Genomic DNA, 15,050 nt, shown 5'->3' with positions numbered 1-15,050 from the left:
CAACCTTTCTTTCTCTAGAAAAGTATAGACCGACAGGTTTCTAAGGAAAGTACTTTTTGTGTGGCCATTTTTACTTCTATTAGACAAATATAGTGTGATAGACATGTATGTTTAAGACCATCCATAGTGGGATTTCTGGAAAAAACTGGATTGTTTTGCAAAGTCTTCACATTTAACATTTAATGATTAGCAAATATTTTGCAAAATGTTATTTTTAAAGTTTCAGATGGTTTACCTAATTAAATTGTTACACATAAAAAACAATCATGTTTTCTGTGTTTCATTTTTTTTACATTAGGTGTTCTGTCATGCAATGTCTTATAGACACAAGACTACCATTGATCAGAGGCCTGGTTTCAACTCAGTCACATTAAGTATAGATCTTAAACCACAGCCAAAGGCTAAAAAGCCCTGAGGTCAAACACATTAATTAGCCTGTTGGGAGACCAAGGGGAATGTTGAGTACTTTCTCCTTTTCAATCAGACAAGGTTACTTCTACTCTCTCTCTTCTCTGCCATCTTTTCTTTCTTCCCTAAAGATGTCTTTTCCCAAACCGCCAAGTCTATCAAACAGCCTCAGGACATTTATCATTTATAAAGGACAATTAATACTCCAAAAGAAATGCACACACAATCACACACAAACACACATTCAAGACTAGGCAGCCATAATTGAAGAGTTGGAGCAGCTGTCCTGTGTGGGGTCAATAGTTTGATCCCTAGGCACTTCCAACATTCAAGTATTCCCTAGGCACTTCCAACATTCAAGTATTCATAAGCAAGAATCTGAACCCCGTGTTTCTTTTTTTGGTGCATATGTGCATAGTACAGGTCAACAATCACTATAGTTGTAATTTTATTTCTTTTTAATGACAAATTAATCAAAAAATATATTTTGGCTGTAAAAAATAGAATTTGTGATCAAAAAGTAAAAAAGAACTATCCTCTCGAAAAATACACTATTCTCAATAGCTAGCTTCTCATTTTTTAAACAAGGAAAGTGTGTTTACACAGCAGGGGTCCTCTTCAAGATTCACAATTTTGAATCTTGAATCTCAAGATTTTGAATCTTGAATCTCTTGAAAAAGATTGGCTCTGGTTTAACTTTTTCCATCCATCCATCTATTATCTCAACCATTTGTGTTCTGGAGGGTCACAGGACTGCTGGAGCCTATCCCAGCCATCACTGAGAGAGAGGCAGGGCCATCCATGGGTTGGCACTCATGGATGGCAATTTTTGCTGTGAGGCAACAGTGCTAACCACTACACCACTGTGCCACCTCAGTTCAACTTCTTCTACAACCCATTATTCAAGATTCCAAAATCTGAAGATGATTTGATATATGACGTCAATACATAAGTGCATACCCTCTCCTTTTAGATGACTAAAAAAAGTCTACTATTGACAGTAGACATTATGCTAAAATTTGCAAAACATCAACAACTGCTGAATAACTTTCCAGAATTGTACAATCCTGGCTGTCAATGTTACAAACCTCTGTGCTGTGTGTTTTATTCATTTATTTTTTTTGTCCTTCTACTGTCTGACAGGGTTATTTTCATCTGTTCATTGTTCATTCCAACAACACCTCATCTCAACACTCTGTATGCAGCCAAGGTGCTAATAACTAGACAATTCTTTATTTATTTTACGCCTTCATTTACATGGCCAATGAAGTGACACAGACTGTGAGGAAGCCTGAGGTTGACCTGTTTTCATACGCAGGTCTTAGAAACTCAAAGAGACTGTCCCCTGGAAAAGGATGATTACTCTTTGCTTCTTTACTGGTATGGATCCTTTTAGGTGGTATTTTCACTTACCTAGATACAAATGCTAAAACCCATGACTTTATTGTAATAAACGATTTAATGTTATTTTTGTTGTGCCTTGATTCAATACAAGTAAATTAAATTGATGAAGCAAAAGCTGGATACAGCAGTGATTAAAGTATACTGGTTTGACTTACTTTTATATATTCAGAACATTTTAATGCGATTCGGTTAAGTTAGCTAGATACGTTCAATTTTTAACAAAAACCCCAACGATTCTGCGTTGAGAGAACAGGGCGCCAGACTCTATTTAAAAATGTAACAATTTATATTTTATTTGTTTACCCTGAAACGTACGTAGCAACTATATATTCACTTTTTCTATGACACGTTATAAAGTCGATATCTAGTAAAACGGCAAAATCTAACGTTCCAAAGACAACGTGTATAATTTCAATTCACACTTTTATTCCTGAACCACGCTATTCCGTAACGTTACTGCCCTCCGAGGTAACGTTAGCAGTGAGTGAACAGCAGGAGCATTATGCATTTAGAAAGTTTAGGGGAATTTTCGGTAAGCACGGCCAAAATGAGCTCTATCGTGAAATGTGTGTTATGTTCTCACCGGAACGCACATCAAGCTACAAATGCCACGACGTTATTACATTGTTTTAAACGCCAAATGCGATGTGGTCATTTCGATACGGACATGAAAGCGGTGGCGTTAGATCGGAACCCTTTCTCAGCAAAAATGAATCAACAGGCGAGCAACAAAGCAACACATCGTAAGTTAAGTGCAGCAGTGAGTCCGCCTGCTCTTCAGGACGACAAGCGCTAAAACGTGTCCCATATATCACACAACACGAAGGCAGCGTTAACCTTATGCTAAATAACCTTTTGTATCAGACTGAGGAACACTGAGTGGTCGCCCCGCGAACACATTAAGATAGCTTCACAAAAAGAACGGACACAAAGTCATAGGAAAATATATGAATACATCTCGTAATTACACAACCAGCAAGTGGTTTTGACATTCGGCCATATTAATTGGCTGCAGAGCTGTAAAGAATAGCCGCGTTGTGACGGCGCCTCAGTGGGGGAAGGGGGATGGATGCTGGTGCTAGGCTTCGGCGGCCTGTCGGTGTTTGTGCCCTAATCTACAACTGAACTAAACCCAGTTTCTGTTACTGTTCGCACCGCAGCACATAAAAACACCCGTTCCGTGCCCACCAACACACTGGATACTCACTTACCGGACGGGTTGACGGCGGCGGGAGTTGCCATGTTTCCTCAACGGAGAAAAATAACAAAACGGCAGCGATGGAGATGACGCACAATACGGCTAGAGAGCCCCCGTGAGAGACTGGCTAAACTCCGCGGGATTGGCACGCAAGGCTCGGTGCAGCCGTCTCACATCCGCTAGCGTGGGGGGAAAATGATCTGGATTAAAGAAAAACCTGCAAAAGCGGGATTCTTTTTGGGGATATACTGTGTACGTTGAATGAAAAAAATCCACAAGACCAGACTTAATAAAATGCAAGATGTCTGAATGGTAGCACCGCGAGATTTTGGGCTTGAATAAATTAATGTAGTGATGAATGTGGAGCTGCACGGAACGAGAAAGCTACGTTAATAAAGAGAAGATGTTAAAAACACACATGTGTTCTTTTAAACGGTGTATAGCCCACTACTGTTCTTCCTTTTTATGAGATGCCAAAAACTATACCTGCTAAAAACAAATTAGCTGGAAGAAAATCAAAGGCTACGAATCAGAAGTTGCAGAAGTTTAGTAGACTCTATAAGTACTTTATTAAATGTTTTTCACAAAAAGAGTTACTTAAGCAATAGCAGCTACAAGAATCAAAAGTAAAAGGACTGATATATAATGTCCCTGTCAATGTTATTATGTCATGTAATAGTCATATTGATGCATTCACCTGTAAGCAGTGCTTTAATGTTGTTATTACTGCTGGAGCATAATAAAATCAGAAACCTGATGTTTTATTAATATCCTGATATGAGCTAACTTGCAACTTGCTGTCAAATACAACTAGTGGAGAAAAAGGTAGTGGAGCAGATAATATAACAGTGATGGCTATTAAATGCCTTATTCTAAAGTATCCAGTTTTAGGCTAATCTTTAGATTTAGATTTAGATTTACTTACCACCTCCAAGTGTGATTTTCTCCTCCTCATTTAAGATGCTACTGCTATCAGTTGAAAGTATACAAGAACATGCTTACGAAGCATGCAGATGGACATGTTCAATCAAAACAGTACTGAGAAATGACACTAGAGCTTTAATGTGTAGGAGGGATATGACATGACGTGTATGAGGACAGACTGACATAAACACATCCTGACGGTGAGGTTTGCTGGAGGAAGAGAGGAAGAAGTGTTCAAGGTGTGTGTAAAGTAATAGTCTGAGGTCACAGGAAGCCATGTGGAAGAAACTAAAGGCCTCTCTAGTCCACCATCAGGAGAACACTGAACAACAATGGTGTGCATGACACGGTTAAAAATAGGAAGTCACTAATCTCCAAAGCAGTCTAATTTCTATGTCTTATCTGTTCAATTTGTTTGTTTTTTTTTTAAGACCTGTGAAGATCACTGACACTGATATAAATTCTAAAAGGTTCACAAACTTTCAAGTACTTCTGTAGTTGATAAAGTGTACATACATACAGTATATGGAGACACTTTTTATATACAATCCTGCAACTTGCTGTAAATCTTGTACACTCATGTACAGTGTATTATACAGTAGAATGCTACTATCAGCATTACAGAGAGAGTAAAATTTATGCTATCTATCCCATCTTCATGTTATTTTTTTGGCTCATAAGATTTGTGCATTGTTCCTATTGCTTAAAAATCATCAGTGTAACACTGAAATTTCCAGTTAGAATAAATAAGGCAGTGTCTATCTATTCATCAATCTATGATGCCATACACACTGCATCTTTCTTTTGAACACACACAGGCAGCTGGAGGGAGTGAGAGGGGAGTAAGAGCAGGAATGTGTGCAGCACTCTGTTCTGCTCTGTTTGTGGGGCTCAGTATGCAGAGATGAGATGCAGCAGCAGCCAGTGACTCCTTCCCCCCACTCTCCATACATCTGGCCCCTTCCTCTCCTCTGCCCACCCTCTATACAGTCTTTCCATTAACTTGCCACCTCCTTGCCTACCTCACTCTCCCTCTCCTCCCTCTCTTTCGAAGCGGTTCCTCAGTGCAGACCGGGAGCCGTCTTACCATCAGCAGCGGCGCAGGATGTGAGGGAAACAGGTAAGAAGCCCCCAGGTTCTTCTCTGTGGCTGCCTTTCTTTGTCTGGACTACACAGGCAACAGTTGTAAATGTGCTTGCTGTGATGGAGCCTGTGTTAGATGATAATGATCAGTGATGTGCTGAATGGTCGATGTGAGGATTTTCAAGCAGAAATCTATGTGTATAATGTTTGGATGTGATCTGAGGTTATTAAATTTGGGTAGTGGAGTGTGAAGTCATAAATACAGTATAGTCAATTTTCCTATTCTGGGCAGTTGTTGTTGTTTTGACGTTAGTTGTGCTAGAGACAGTGGACTACATTAACCAAATGTTCAAAGACTGGAGGTGCATTCAGCAAACATCTCAAACTGAAGTAGTTTGTATAACCATAATGCAGAATGTTATACTGTAGGTTCAGTAAGAACTGCATCAGACAGTTACTTTCATTCATTCATTCATTCATTCATTCATCCATTTATTAATTTACACCATAGTTTAGTCTATGTATTGTCTGGAAATCATATCATGGTAATAGAGGTTGTAAAAACTACTCAGTCACAGTGGAAATCTGATCAACAGTCTCTTCATTTATGCCACTTGAAGAAGATGTAATTGGACTGTAGATGAACATCCAGCAAAATGCTCCATATTCAATTCAAGTTTATTTTTAAAGTATCAAATCACAACAGAATAATCTCAAGGCATTTCACATAATAAGGTGAGAATCTTATAAATTCATACAAAACCCAACAGTCCCCTTTGAGCAAGAGCTTGACGACAGTGGAGAGGAAAAAACTCCCCTTAATGGGAGAAAACTCTTGGGGTGGGCAGCCATCTGCCTCATCTGGTTAGGTTAAGTGGACAGTAGAGAAGGAAGAGGATAGCACACAATAATAAGCAACACACAGGACAAGATGACAGAGAATTTTTGAGGAACTTGAAAACCAACCTTTGTCCATTTAGAAAAAAAAACAATGCAGGTTTAAGGAGTTATAGTGTAGCAAGAGACAAAAGGCAAGAGCAAAAGGAACTGAAATATGTATTATTGGTTTCAATGCATTACAAATGTTTCACTAACAACTGTTGTCATTCTCTGACCATTTATTGGTAATACTACCTTCATTCTCACTCGAACACAATGGAAAGTCACTTCAAAAAGTATTCCAACCCCGTCACCTAATGAGTGGCCTTACCAAAGAATGTCAGCAAGGAGACATTTGAACAGCATTTAACAAAAACATTATGTTATCATTATAACAGTATGTGAAAAAAGTTAATGGTCTGATACTTTCTGTGTTTCCTCTTAAGTACATTTATCATTTTTAAATGAAAAATTTTGACATTGTCAAGTTGACTGATTTGCAGAAGCTTGTGTCCACAGTGTTTTTGTAATCTAACCATGTTTGTGGTATCGCTCTTCTGCATTTCAGATGCATGTAAACATTTAGTATGTCTAAGTTAGGCCCCAGCAGAGCTGAACAGATACAAAGACACAGTAGTTAAATGCATCTTATGCAACTGATTTACATAAACTTTTGAAACAGCTATAACTATACCTTAATCATCAGTTTACTTGAATGAAAAAATAAATGGAGATAAATATTGTTTCATACAGTGCATCCAGAAAGGTTTCACAGTGCTTAACTTTTCCCCCATTTTGTTATGTGACAGCTTTATTCCAAAATGGATACAATTCATGAGTTTCCTCAGAATTCTACAAAAATACACTGTGTCAAAGTGATTTCTTTTTTTTTTTTTTTGCAATTTTATTTAAAATAAAAAAATATAAAAATTACATGTACAGAAGTATCCACAGCTTCTCTCGTGACACTCAAAATTGAGTGATTGAAGAGAAAAGGGCCTTAATCAGGGAAGTGCCCAAGACCCAAATTATCACTCTCAGCTCAGAACATTTCTCTGTAGAGAGAGACGAGCATTCTAGAAGAAAAACCCTCTCTGCAGCACTTCATCAATTAGGCTTGTATGGTAGAGTGGCCAGATGGAAACCACAATGCAACAAGATTCTCTGACCTAATGAAACAAACATTGAACTTTTTGGCCTGAATGTCCAGTGTCACATCTAGAGGAACCCAGGTACTGCTCAGCACCTGGTCAATTCCATCCCTACAGTGAACCATGGTGGTGGCAGCATCATGCTGGGGGATATTAAATATTATATTACAGCAGGAACTGGGAGACTAGTCAGGATAGAGGGAAATATGAATGCAATGTACATGGACATATAAAACCTGAACACCAACTTGTTCCAGAGTGCTCTGGACCTCAGACTAGGGGAACTGTTTATCTTTCAACAACCCTAAACATACAGCCAAGATATCAAAGGAGTGGCGATGGGACAACTCTGTAAATTTCCTTGAGTTGCACAGCCAGAGCCCTGACTTGAACCTGATTAAAATCTCTGTAGACATCTGAAAATGGCTGTGCACAGACGCTCCCCATCCAGCCTGATGGAGCTTGAGAGGTACTGCAAAGAAGAATAGGAGAAGCTGCCCAAAAATAGACGTGCCAAGCTTGTACCGTCATTCTCAAAAATACTTGAGGCTGTAATTAGTGCAAAAGGTGCTTCAACAAAGGATTGTGCAAAGAATAAGGCTGTCACATAACAAAGTTGGGGAAAAGTTAAGCTCTTTGAAAACTTTCTGGATGCACTGTATGTCTTGTTGCAAACACTGAAATATTATCTGCAGCACTATGCTTCGGATGTTCTTTCAGTGTGTCGTAATCAGTGTCATCTTCTATGCTGTGGTCTGCTGTGGCAGTAGCTTGAAAGTGGCAGACATTAAGCGCTGCAGAGAATCTCAGGTCCTACCCCAGAAACCTTCTGGAACCTCAGGAAGAGCATTGCATGATTTTTTGAAGGCCCTTTATGGTCCCAGGGCACTGGTCCATAATTCAGCTTTGAATATCTTCATACTGAGCTGGATACAACTTGGTTACTGTTTGGAAAATATCACTTTGAGGACATAGTATCAGCTGTTGATGGTACAGTTTGTAACAGATTCTACACAAAAATCATGTTGAGTTTGTTTAACTTAAAAACATAAAATTGTTCACCAGCTGCCTTGAAATGTGAGTTAACAGGTCTTAGGTTGACTAGTTAGTTTAACTTTTTGATAAGTTTTGGAAAACAGAATTACCTGAACTTGGGAAATCATCACGTTGTGCAGTCAAAAAATGTTGTTTCCTGAAAACTCAATTTAGCGTGTGTGTGTGTGTGTGTGAAATCTTAGCGGTTCAGTCTTTCAAGTCAGAGCAACTCATGTTCTGAAAATTGAAAATTCTAAGTTGAATGGACTAAAGTAAAACTAGGATATTTACATCAAGGTAAGAAGAAAAGTTGTAAAGGTTCTGCACTTATATAGCGCTTTTCTACCTAGTTGGTACTCAAAGCGCTTTACACTGCTTCTCATTCACCCATTCACACACACATTCACACACCGATGGCAGAGCTGCTATGCAGCTGACCTGACTCACCGGGGGCAACTAGGGGTTCAGTATCTTGCCCAAGGACACTTTGGCATGTGACGTGGCAGTCGGGAATCTAACCCCCAACCCTGTGATTGGCAGTCAGCTGCTCTACCTATTGAGCCACAGACACCCTGTGTTTATTTGTGTGTTGTGTTTATTCCACTACTAGTAAATCCCTATATAATGTTTTGCAGTGTGCTCTTTGTTCCATGAAAATAAACATTAAGGTTTGGGGCATTTCTTAAAAAGGCTGATGCTGTTTTAGAAAATTTTGAAAAATTGGTCCAGCAGTAGACATAGCCTTAGTACAAGTCATAGTAAATATAGTATTGGTATTTGTTACACCAGTAGTGGTAGAGCTAATAAAGTATATATATTAGCAAAAACCCATATTATTATAGGACTTTGTGGTAAGATGTAAAAAACAACACATCTGTTTTCTTTTTCTGCTTTGAGGAGAAATGCCCAGGATCATTGTTCAAAATAGAACATTTGACCTGTTGACATGTGGTAGGAATACACTAGTTTGGCACTTTTGTCAATACTTAAAGTGCCTATATCATGCCCATTTGGGGCCTAAAAAACAGGTCCCTGAAGTACCCAAAATGTGTCTGTATACTGTTTATACTGTAGATTATAGTGAGAGGTCAGTCTAAACATGTGTGTGAACAGGCCCTCTCAAAAATAAGGTAGAGGTTTTTGAGGTAGAGCCAGCAGCCACCAACAGTTGAATTTTACACAATACACAATAAAAAAAAAGGTATTAACTATAAAAAACACAAGACAAACACTCGATGATGGCCAGGGTCGCATACAGTCAGAATCTTTACAGTCCATCTTTAAGCTTCTTCAAATGAAGAAACTTAAAGCTTCATACGCACACATACACATACTGTTTGTCACAGTCACATGTGTGGAGCACGTGTGTTTTTAACTGGTGGAAGATGGTAGTTAAAATCTAAGTCAGGCTGGCCCTCTGCAGTAATGAATGGATTAAATAAAACATTTAAATATAAATAAATAAAATAACATAAGATTCAAAAAAAGATTTTTTTTATTACATTTACAGCTTTAATTTATACATTGGAGTGTTTTATCAAGTGTTTACTGTAAATTATGATCAACTGTACAAGCAGGCTTTCTGGAAAATAGTATCTGCTGTGTGGAATTGAATTGAGGAAGGCTATAAATTGCACTCTCTGGTTGGTCACTGTTCCACCCTACTGCCTCAGTCAGTCTATGCGTGTGTGTGTGTGTGTGTGTGTGTGTGTGTGTGTGTGTGTGTGTGTGTGTGTGTGTGTGTGTGTGTGTACCCTAGCAGAGGAGTGGGGACATTTTGGCTGCTCCTCACTTTCTCATGGAACAACTGAACACTACTCATCTTGTGTTTTGTTGTTGCCTCAGTCAGCTGTCAGCAGGATTTGGCCACTCTTTGTGTGACATTAGTAGTGACCATTTTTTCTCCCTTGACACACAGCTTATTAGTCAATATGAAAAACTTATCTCAACAGTATATTGCATGAAAAAGGGTCCAATTTCAACCACTTAGCCTCTCTCTCTTTCTCTTGGTCATCTCCCTGACTAAGGCCCTTCTATCTCGATCGCTCAGTTTGGCTGAGTGGCCCACTCAGGAAGAGTCCTGATGGTTCCAAATGTCTTCCAGTTACAGATGCTGAAGGCCACTATGCTTATTCGGATCTTTAATGCTAGAGAATTATTCCTGTACCCTTCCCAAGATCTGTGCCTCAATACAATCCTGTCTTGGAGGTCTATGTACAATTCCTTGGACTTCATGGCTTGGTTTGTGCTCTATCATGCATGTTAACTGTGGAACCTTATACCTTATACACCTTATTCCAAATCATGTCCAATGAACAGACTTTTCCACATGTGGACTCCAAATACATTTTAGAAACATCTTAGGATGATCAGTGGAAACAGGATGCACCAGAGCTCAAGTGTCATGAGAGAAGCTGTGAATACTTATGTAAATGAAATTTCTTCATTTTTTATGTTGTTTAAGTTTTGTTTAAGTTTTTACTGATATTATGGGGTATTTTTTTTTTTTTGAATTTTGAGGAAAATAATGATTTTAGTCCATTTTGGAACAAGGCCGTAACATAACAAAATGTAGGAAAAGTTGCACTGTAGACACTTTCTCGGTGCACTGTAGGTAGCTCAGCAGTGCTCCACACTGTTGGTTCAAGGTGGGTGCAGTTTATTTTGTACTCATCCACTGTGTTTGCAACCACGTGCCTATTACATTTTCTTTTGTATTCCATTCTTTTTACAAACTATGGATTCAATCTGGATCTAATATTTGATAAACAGCAATGCATGTTATATCATACATCATGATGAATGGAGGAAAAAAGTCTTCCTTATCTTATAACGATGCCTCAGATAAATGTGAAGTGACGTACACTGTAACATTGAACAATGTTATTGGCAGATTAGAAAGTAGTGACTCCAGCTCCAGAAAGTGTATTTTATCAGCAGTGGGTGTTTGTTATCACCATAGCAGGCTGCAGCACCCAACTGCCTAAGTGTGGTAGACCTAAAGAGACATTTTTTATCAGTAAACATCCATTTTGTAATTTTCCATTCAAAAGTTCATGTGCAGAACTGTGCATGTTCTTTGTAACCATACACAATCAAACCTTTATTTATTATGCATAGAACAGAACTGTGTATAAGTCAAAGAAGTATAAGTCAAACTACTCTATAAAGCAGCATCATATATTTTCTCCAAAACTTCCAGTACACAACACAAGTTCTGAATGCCTCAAAGACCCAGGCAAGTGAAGTACAGTGGCAAGACTTAATAACTGGTTGACCCGTCTTTGGCAGCAATAACCTCAGCCAAACGTTTCCTGTAGTTGCAGATCAGACCTGCACAACGATCTGGAGTAATTTTGGACCACTCCTCTTCACAAAACTGTTTCAGTGTAGCAATATTCTTGGGATGTCTGGTATGAATGGCTCTCTTAAGGTCATGCCACAGCATTTCAATCGGGTTGAGGTCAGGACTCTGACTGGGCCCCTCCAGAAGGTGTATTTTGTTCTTTTGAAGCTATTCTTTTGTTGAATTACTTGTATGCTTTGGATCATTGTCCTGTTGCATCACCCATCCTCTGTGGAGCTTCACTTGGCGGACAGATGGTCTTACGTTTTCTTACACAATGTCTTGATAAACTCTGGAATTCATTTTTCCATCAATGAGAACAACCCGTCCAGGCCCTGAGGCAGCAAAGCAGCCCCAAACCATGATGCTCCCTCTGCCATGTTTTACAGTGGGGATGAGGTTTTGATGTTGGTGTGCTGTGCCTTTTTTTCTCCACACATAGTGTTGTGTGTTTTTTCCAAACAGTTCAATTTTGGTTTCATCTGTCCACAGAATATTTTGCCAGTAGTGCTGTGGAACATCCAGGTGCTCTTTTGCAAACTTCAAACATGCTGCAATATTTTTTTGGACAGCAATGGCTTCCTCCGTGGTGTCCTCCCATGTACTCCTTTCTTGTTTGATGTTTTCCTTATTGTAGACGTGTCAACAAAAATGTTAGCATGTGCCAGAGATTTCTGTAAGTCTTTAACTGACACTCTAGGATTCTTCTTTACCTCATTCAGCATTCTGCGCTGTGCTCCAAATGTTTTCAGTCTAAAGTAAAAAAATAAATAAAAAATCTGGCCTCAATTTTCTAATGCTTTTGGAGGGGTGTGTATGTGTACAAAAATGTACAAAAAAGGGGATTTTACAAAACTTGGGCTCTTTTAACTATCATTAGCACTATTTAACTATTTTTAATCTTTATCTTTAAATTCTTAATAGTCCAATTTTTAACCCTTTGTAGAGTTTTTTTGCACTTTAGCATGGAAGAGTCTGGTTCTGTTAATCATTGTCAAAAAGGCCTATTTAATTGACTATAGGGCTGGGCACTATAGAAAAAACATTCTATCACGATATTTTTTTTTTTACATCAGTTGATATTGATCTATATCTAAATATAAGTTGAATCACTATAGCTATCAAGCTTAAAGCTTCCTTTTTACTCCTAAATGAGATGTAAAGCCACTTAAATTGATCATTTTGTACCGTGCTTACCAGTATTGTCTTTTGCAATTAACTAGGCTATCACATATGTGTGACCTGACTGTGTCTTTTTGTTTTTTTGTTGTAAGACATTGCACTTTTGTTTTTTGTTTTTTCTTCTGTGGCGCTGTTCCTCCTGATGTACTGCTGTGCAAGGCTGCAGTAGCCAAGACATTAGCACATGTGCCACAGGAGCTGCCAAACCCTGCACGCTCAGCCACCTCACTTGCAATGCTTAAAAAACTGCTGAAAACAGAACTCTTCAGCATCTTCCTTTGCACTTAAAAAAACAACAACAAAAAAAACTTTTCTGCTCTCTTGTACTCACATCTCTTGAAACAGAAACACTTTTGATAGCACTTTGCTTTGATGTTTTTTCTCCTTGACTTAGATTTTGTTTGCTTGCCTTGTTCCTCACTTGTAAGCCAACCTAGCTCAACTTGGCTGTATTTTTTCCAGGCACATGATGGATTAGTGTGGCGCTATTCTTATTATCACTGGCTTTTCCTGCCAAAACATGGATGGAATGGGTTTTATCGACATTATATTGACCATGTCTAAAAGTTATATTGAAGAAAAGTTACTTGCCCTAAGTGACGATAATTAAATTTTGTTAATAAGAGTTGAATAGTTTTTAGGCACAGTGTCAGAATCAAAATCATGATATATAATTCAGGATTGAGGAATGAGTAACAGTTTTTACCAAATAGCCTAGCATAATATTATTAATTGTACTCTATGAAGCTCTTGCAATCTCAAGGTGTAGTCAAACCAAATTCTAGTGATATGATCTAGTGATATTTCCTCACATGGTTGCTGGAAAACAAGAGTGGTCAGGAAACTATGTGGATCTATGTGGAGCTGTAATCATAACCTGCAAGAGATTGCAAGGACATTAGAAAATCTCATGGTTTCATTGCTTAAAGTAGTCTGATTCAACTCTGCAGCAAAGAGAAGGAAGCAAGTCAATTTGTGATCAAAAATGTGTCCCACACAGTTTCCCATTTACAGAAAATGTGCATATCATTATAGTCTGTTAATTCCAAGGGAATGTTGCATATTTGCAGCATTTACATCTACTCTCTCCAGATAACATCTGCATTAATCACTGCAATGCTATAGCCATTCAGCTGTTAGTATGTTTATTTTATTTTTGCATCTATTTCTTTTTCTAATCCAGGACAAAACAGGACAATGTGGGTAAATTTCAGCAGTAGTGGTTTCATACCTGTGCCTTGTTTCTTCCACTCCTGCCTTTAGTGGTTCACTCAGGGTAATACAGCTTATCTATGTGTAGCAGAGAATGGATTTATGGAGCTCTCTAGTCAAGACAAATCACCATTAAACAAGATATTTAATTCCTCAGCTTTTCCACAACACTTGCATGCATTCTGAATATTGATGATACTTTGTGTTGTCAAATTAGTTCTACTGTTCTAGAAAAAAGCTGTAAAGTTGAATTTGGCATATGTTTTTGAATTGAACATGAATTCAACTCCTATTCACCGTCATCATATTGTTCTTATTGATCAGTGCAATCAGCAAAAAGGCCTTTGAACAGCAAGACCAAAATTAATTTGTGTCTGCTGTACACTGAAGACATGGGTTTAGGATCAAAATATGGCTATGAGAGAAAGGTTCTAAATTTCATTATTTGATTATATTTATACCTGCAGTGGATGCACAGCATAGAGCAAAGCACCTTTTTATGCAGTGTCTCGATGTGTCAACCCCATGAGAGATTGATGATTTATCTAGGGTATACCCAATGACTGTTGGCATGGATCCAACCACATCTGACCCTTAAAGACAGGTATATCTAATCTAACAATAAGTCTGTCTATTCCATCACATCTGCATTAAATGCTCCTTTGTGAAGATAAACGTTTTAAGATTTTTTCACTTAAGTCAGTAAGTGCCAAAAAGGAAAACAATTCAGATTTATAGCAAAAGGTCAGCATCTTTCGCTATAGTGCCAAGAATAATGAAACTTATTATTAAACAGGCATACTGAATAAACTGGGACTGAAGACTGTAGCTTGAATCCCATTTTGAGCAGGTCCTAAACCAAATGAAATGGTTTTCAAAACCATACACATGTGTCATATATGCATTTCATTTCAACATTATATTATATATTGCAAATATGTTTGCCAAGTCAGCCAACATCAGGTCATCAGTTTGTGAGCTCAAGATCAAACTCAACTACAGCACAACATCTATCCTAGTGGCCCAGAGTCTGGGTTTTGCTGGTGTTGAATATTTTTTGTAGTACTGTATTCTGGACATTGACATGACTTTAACCACTGTTCTCTATCTTGTCAATAACTTAACACATTCATCTTCTCCCTCTGTCTATGCATCTGCAGAAGGTCTTCAGGATGATAAGAGACTGTGATGGTGTGTCTGAGGACAGTGTCAGCAGACAAAAGCAGTC

The 15,050-nt window shown here is 38.3% G+C and overlaps 1 protein-coding gene across 2 annotated transcripts in view; it reads right to left on the bottom strand.

Moving 5' to 3' along the window:
• arnt2 (aryl-hydrocarbon receptor nuclear translocator 2) overlaps positions 1–3,395 on the bottom strand; it is a 47,331-nt gene extending 43,936 nt beyond the window's left edge. The window contains exon 1 of one of the 2 annotated variants that reach the window (XM_026378163.1): positions 3,024–3,395. In XM_026378163.1, coding sequence (XP_026233948.1) covers positions 3,024–3,054 — 31 coding nt within the window. In that variant the 5' untranslated portion in view covers positions 3,055–3,395. The remainder of the gene's footprint in view (positions 1–3,023) is intronic. The other variant, XM_026378164.1, reaches the window with a different exon arrangement.
• Between the last annotated feature and the right edge of the window lie 11,655 nt (positions 3,396–15,050).

This window comes from Anabas testudineus, chromosome 3 (assembly GCF_900324465.2).
Source record: "Anabas testudineus chromosome 3, fAnaTes1.2, whole genome shotgun sequence".
Lineage (NCBI taxonomy): Eukaryota > Metazoa > Chordata > Actinopteri > Anabantiformes > Anabantidae > Anabas > Anabas testudineus.
This window is presented reverse-complemented; position numbering and strand designations above follow the sequence as displayed.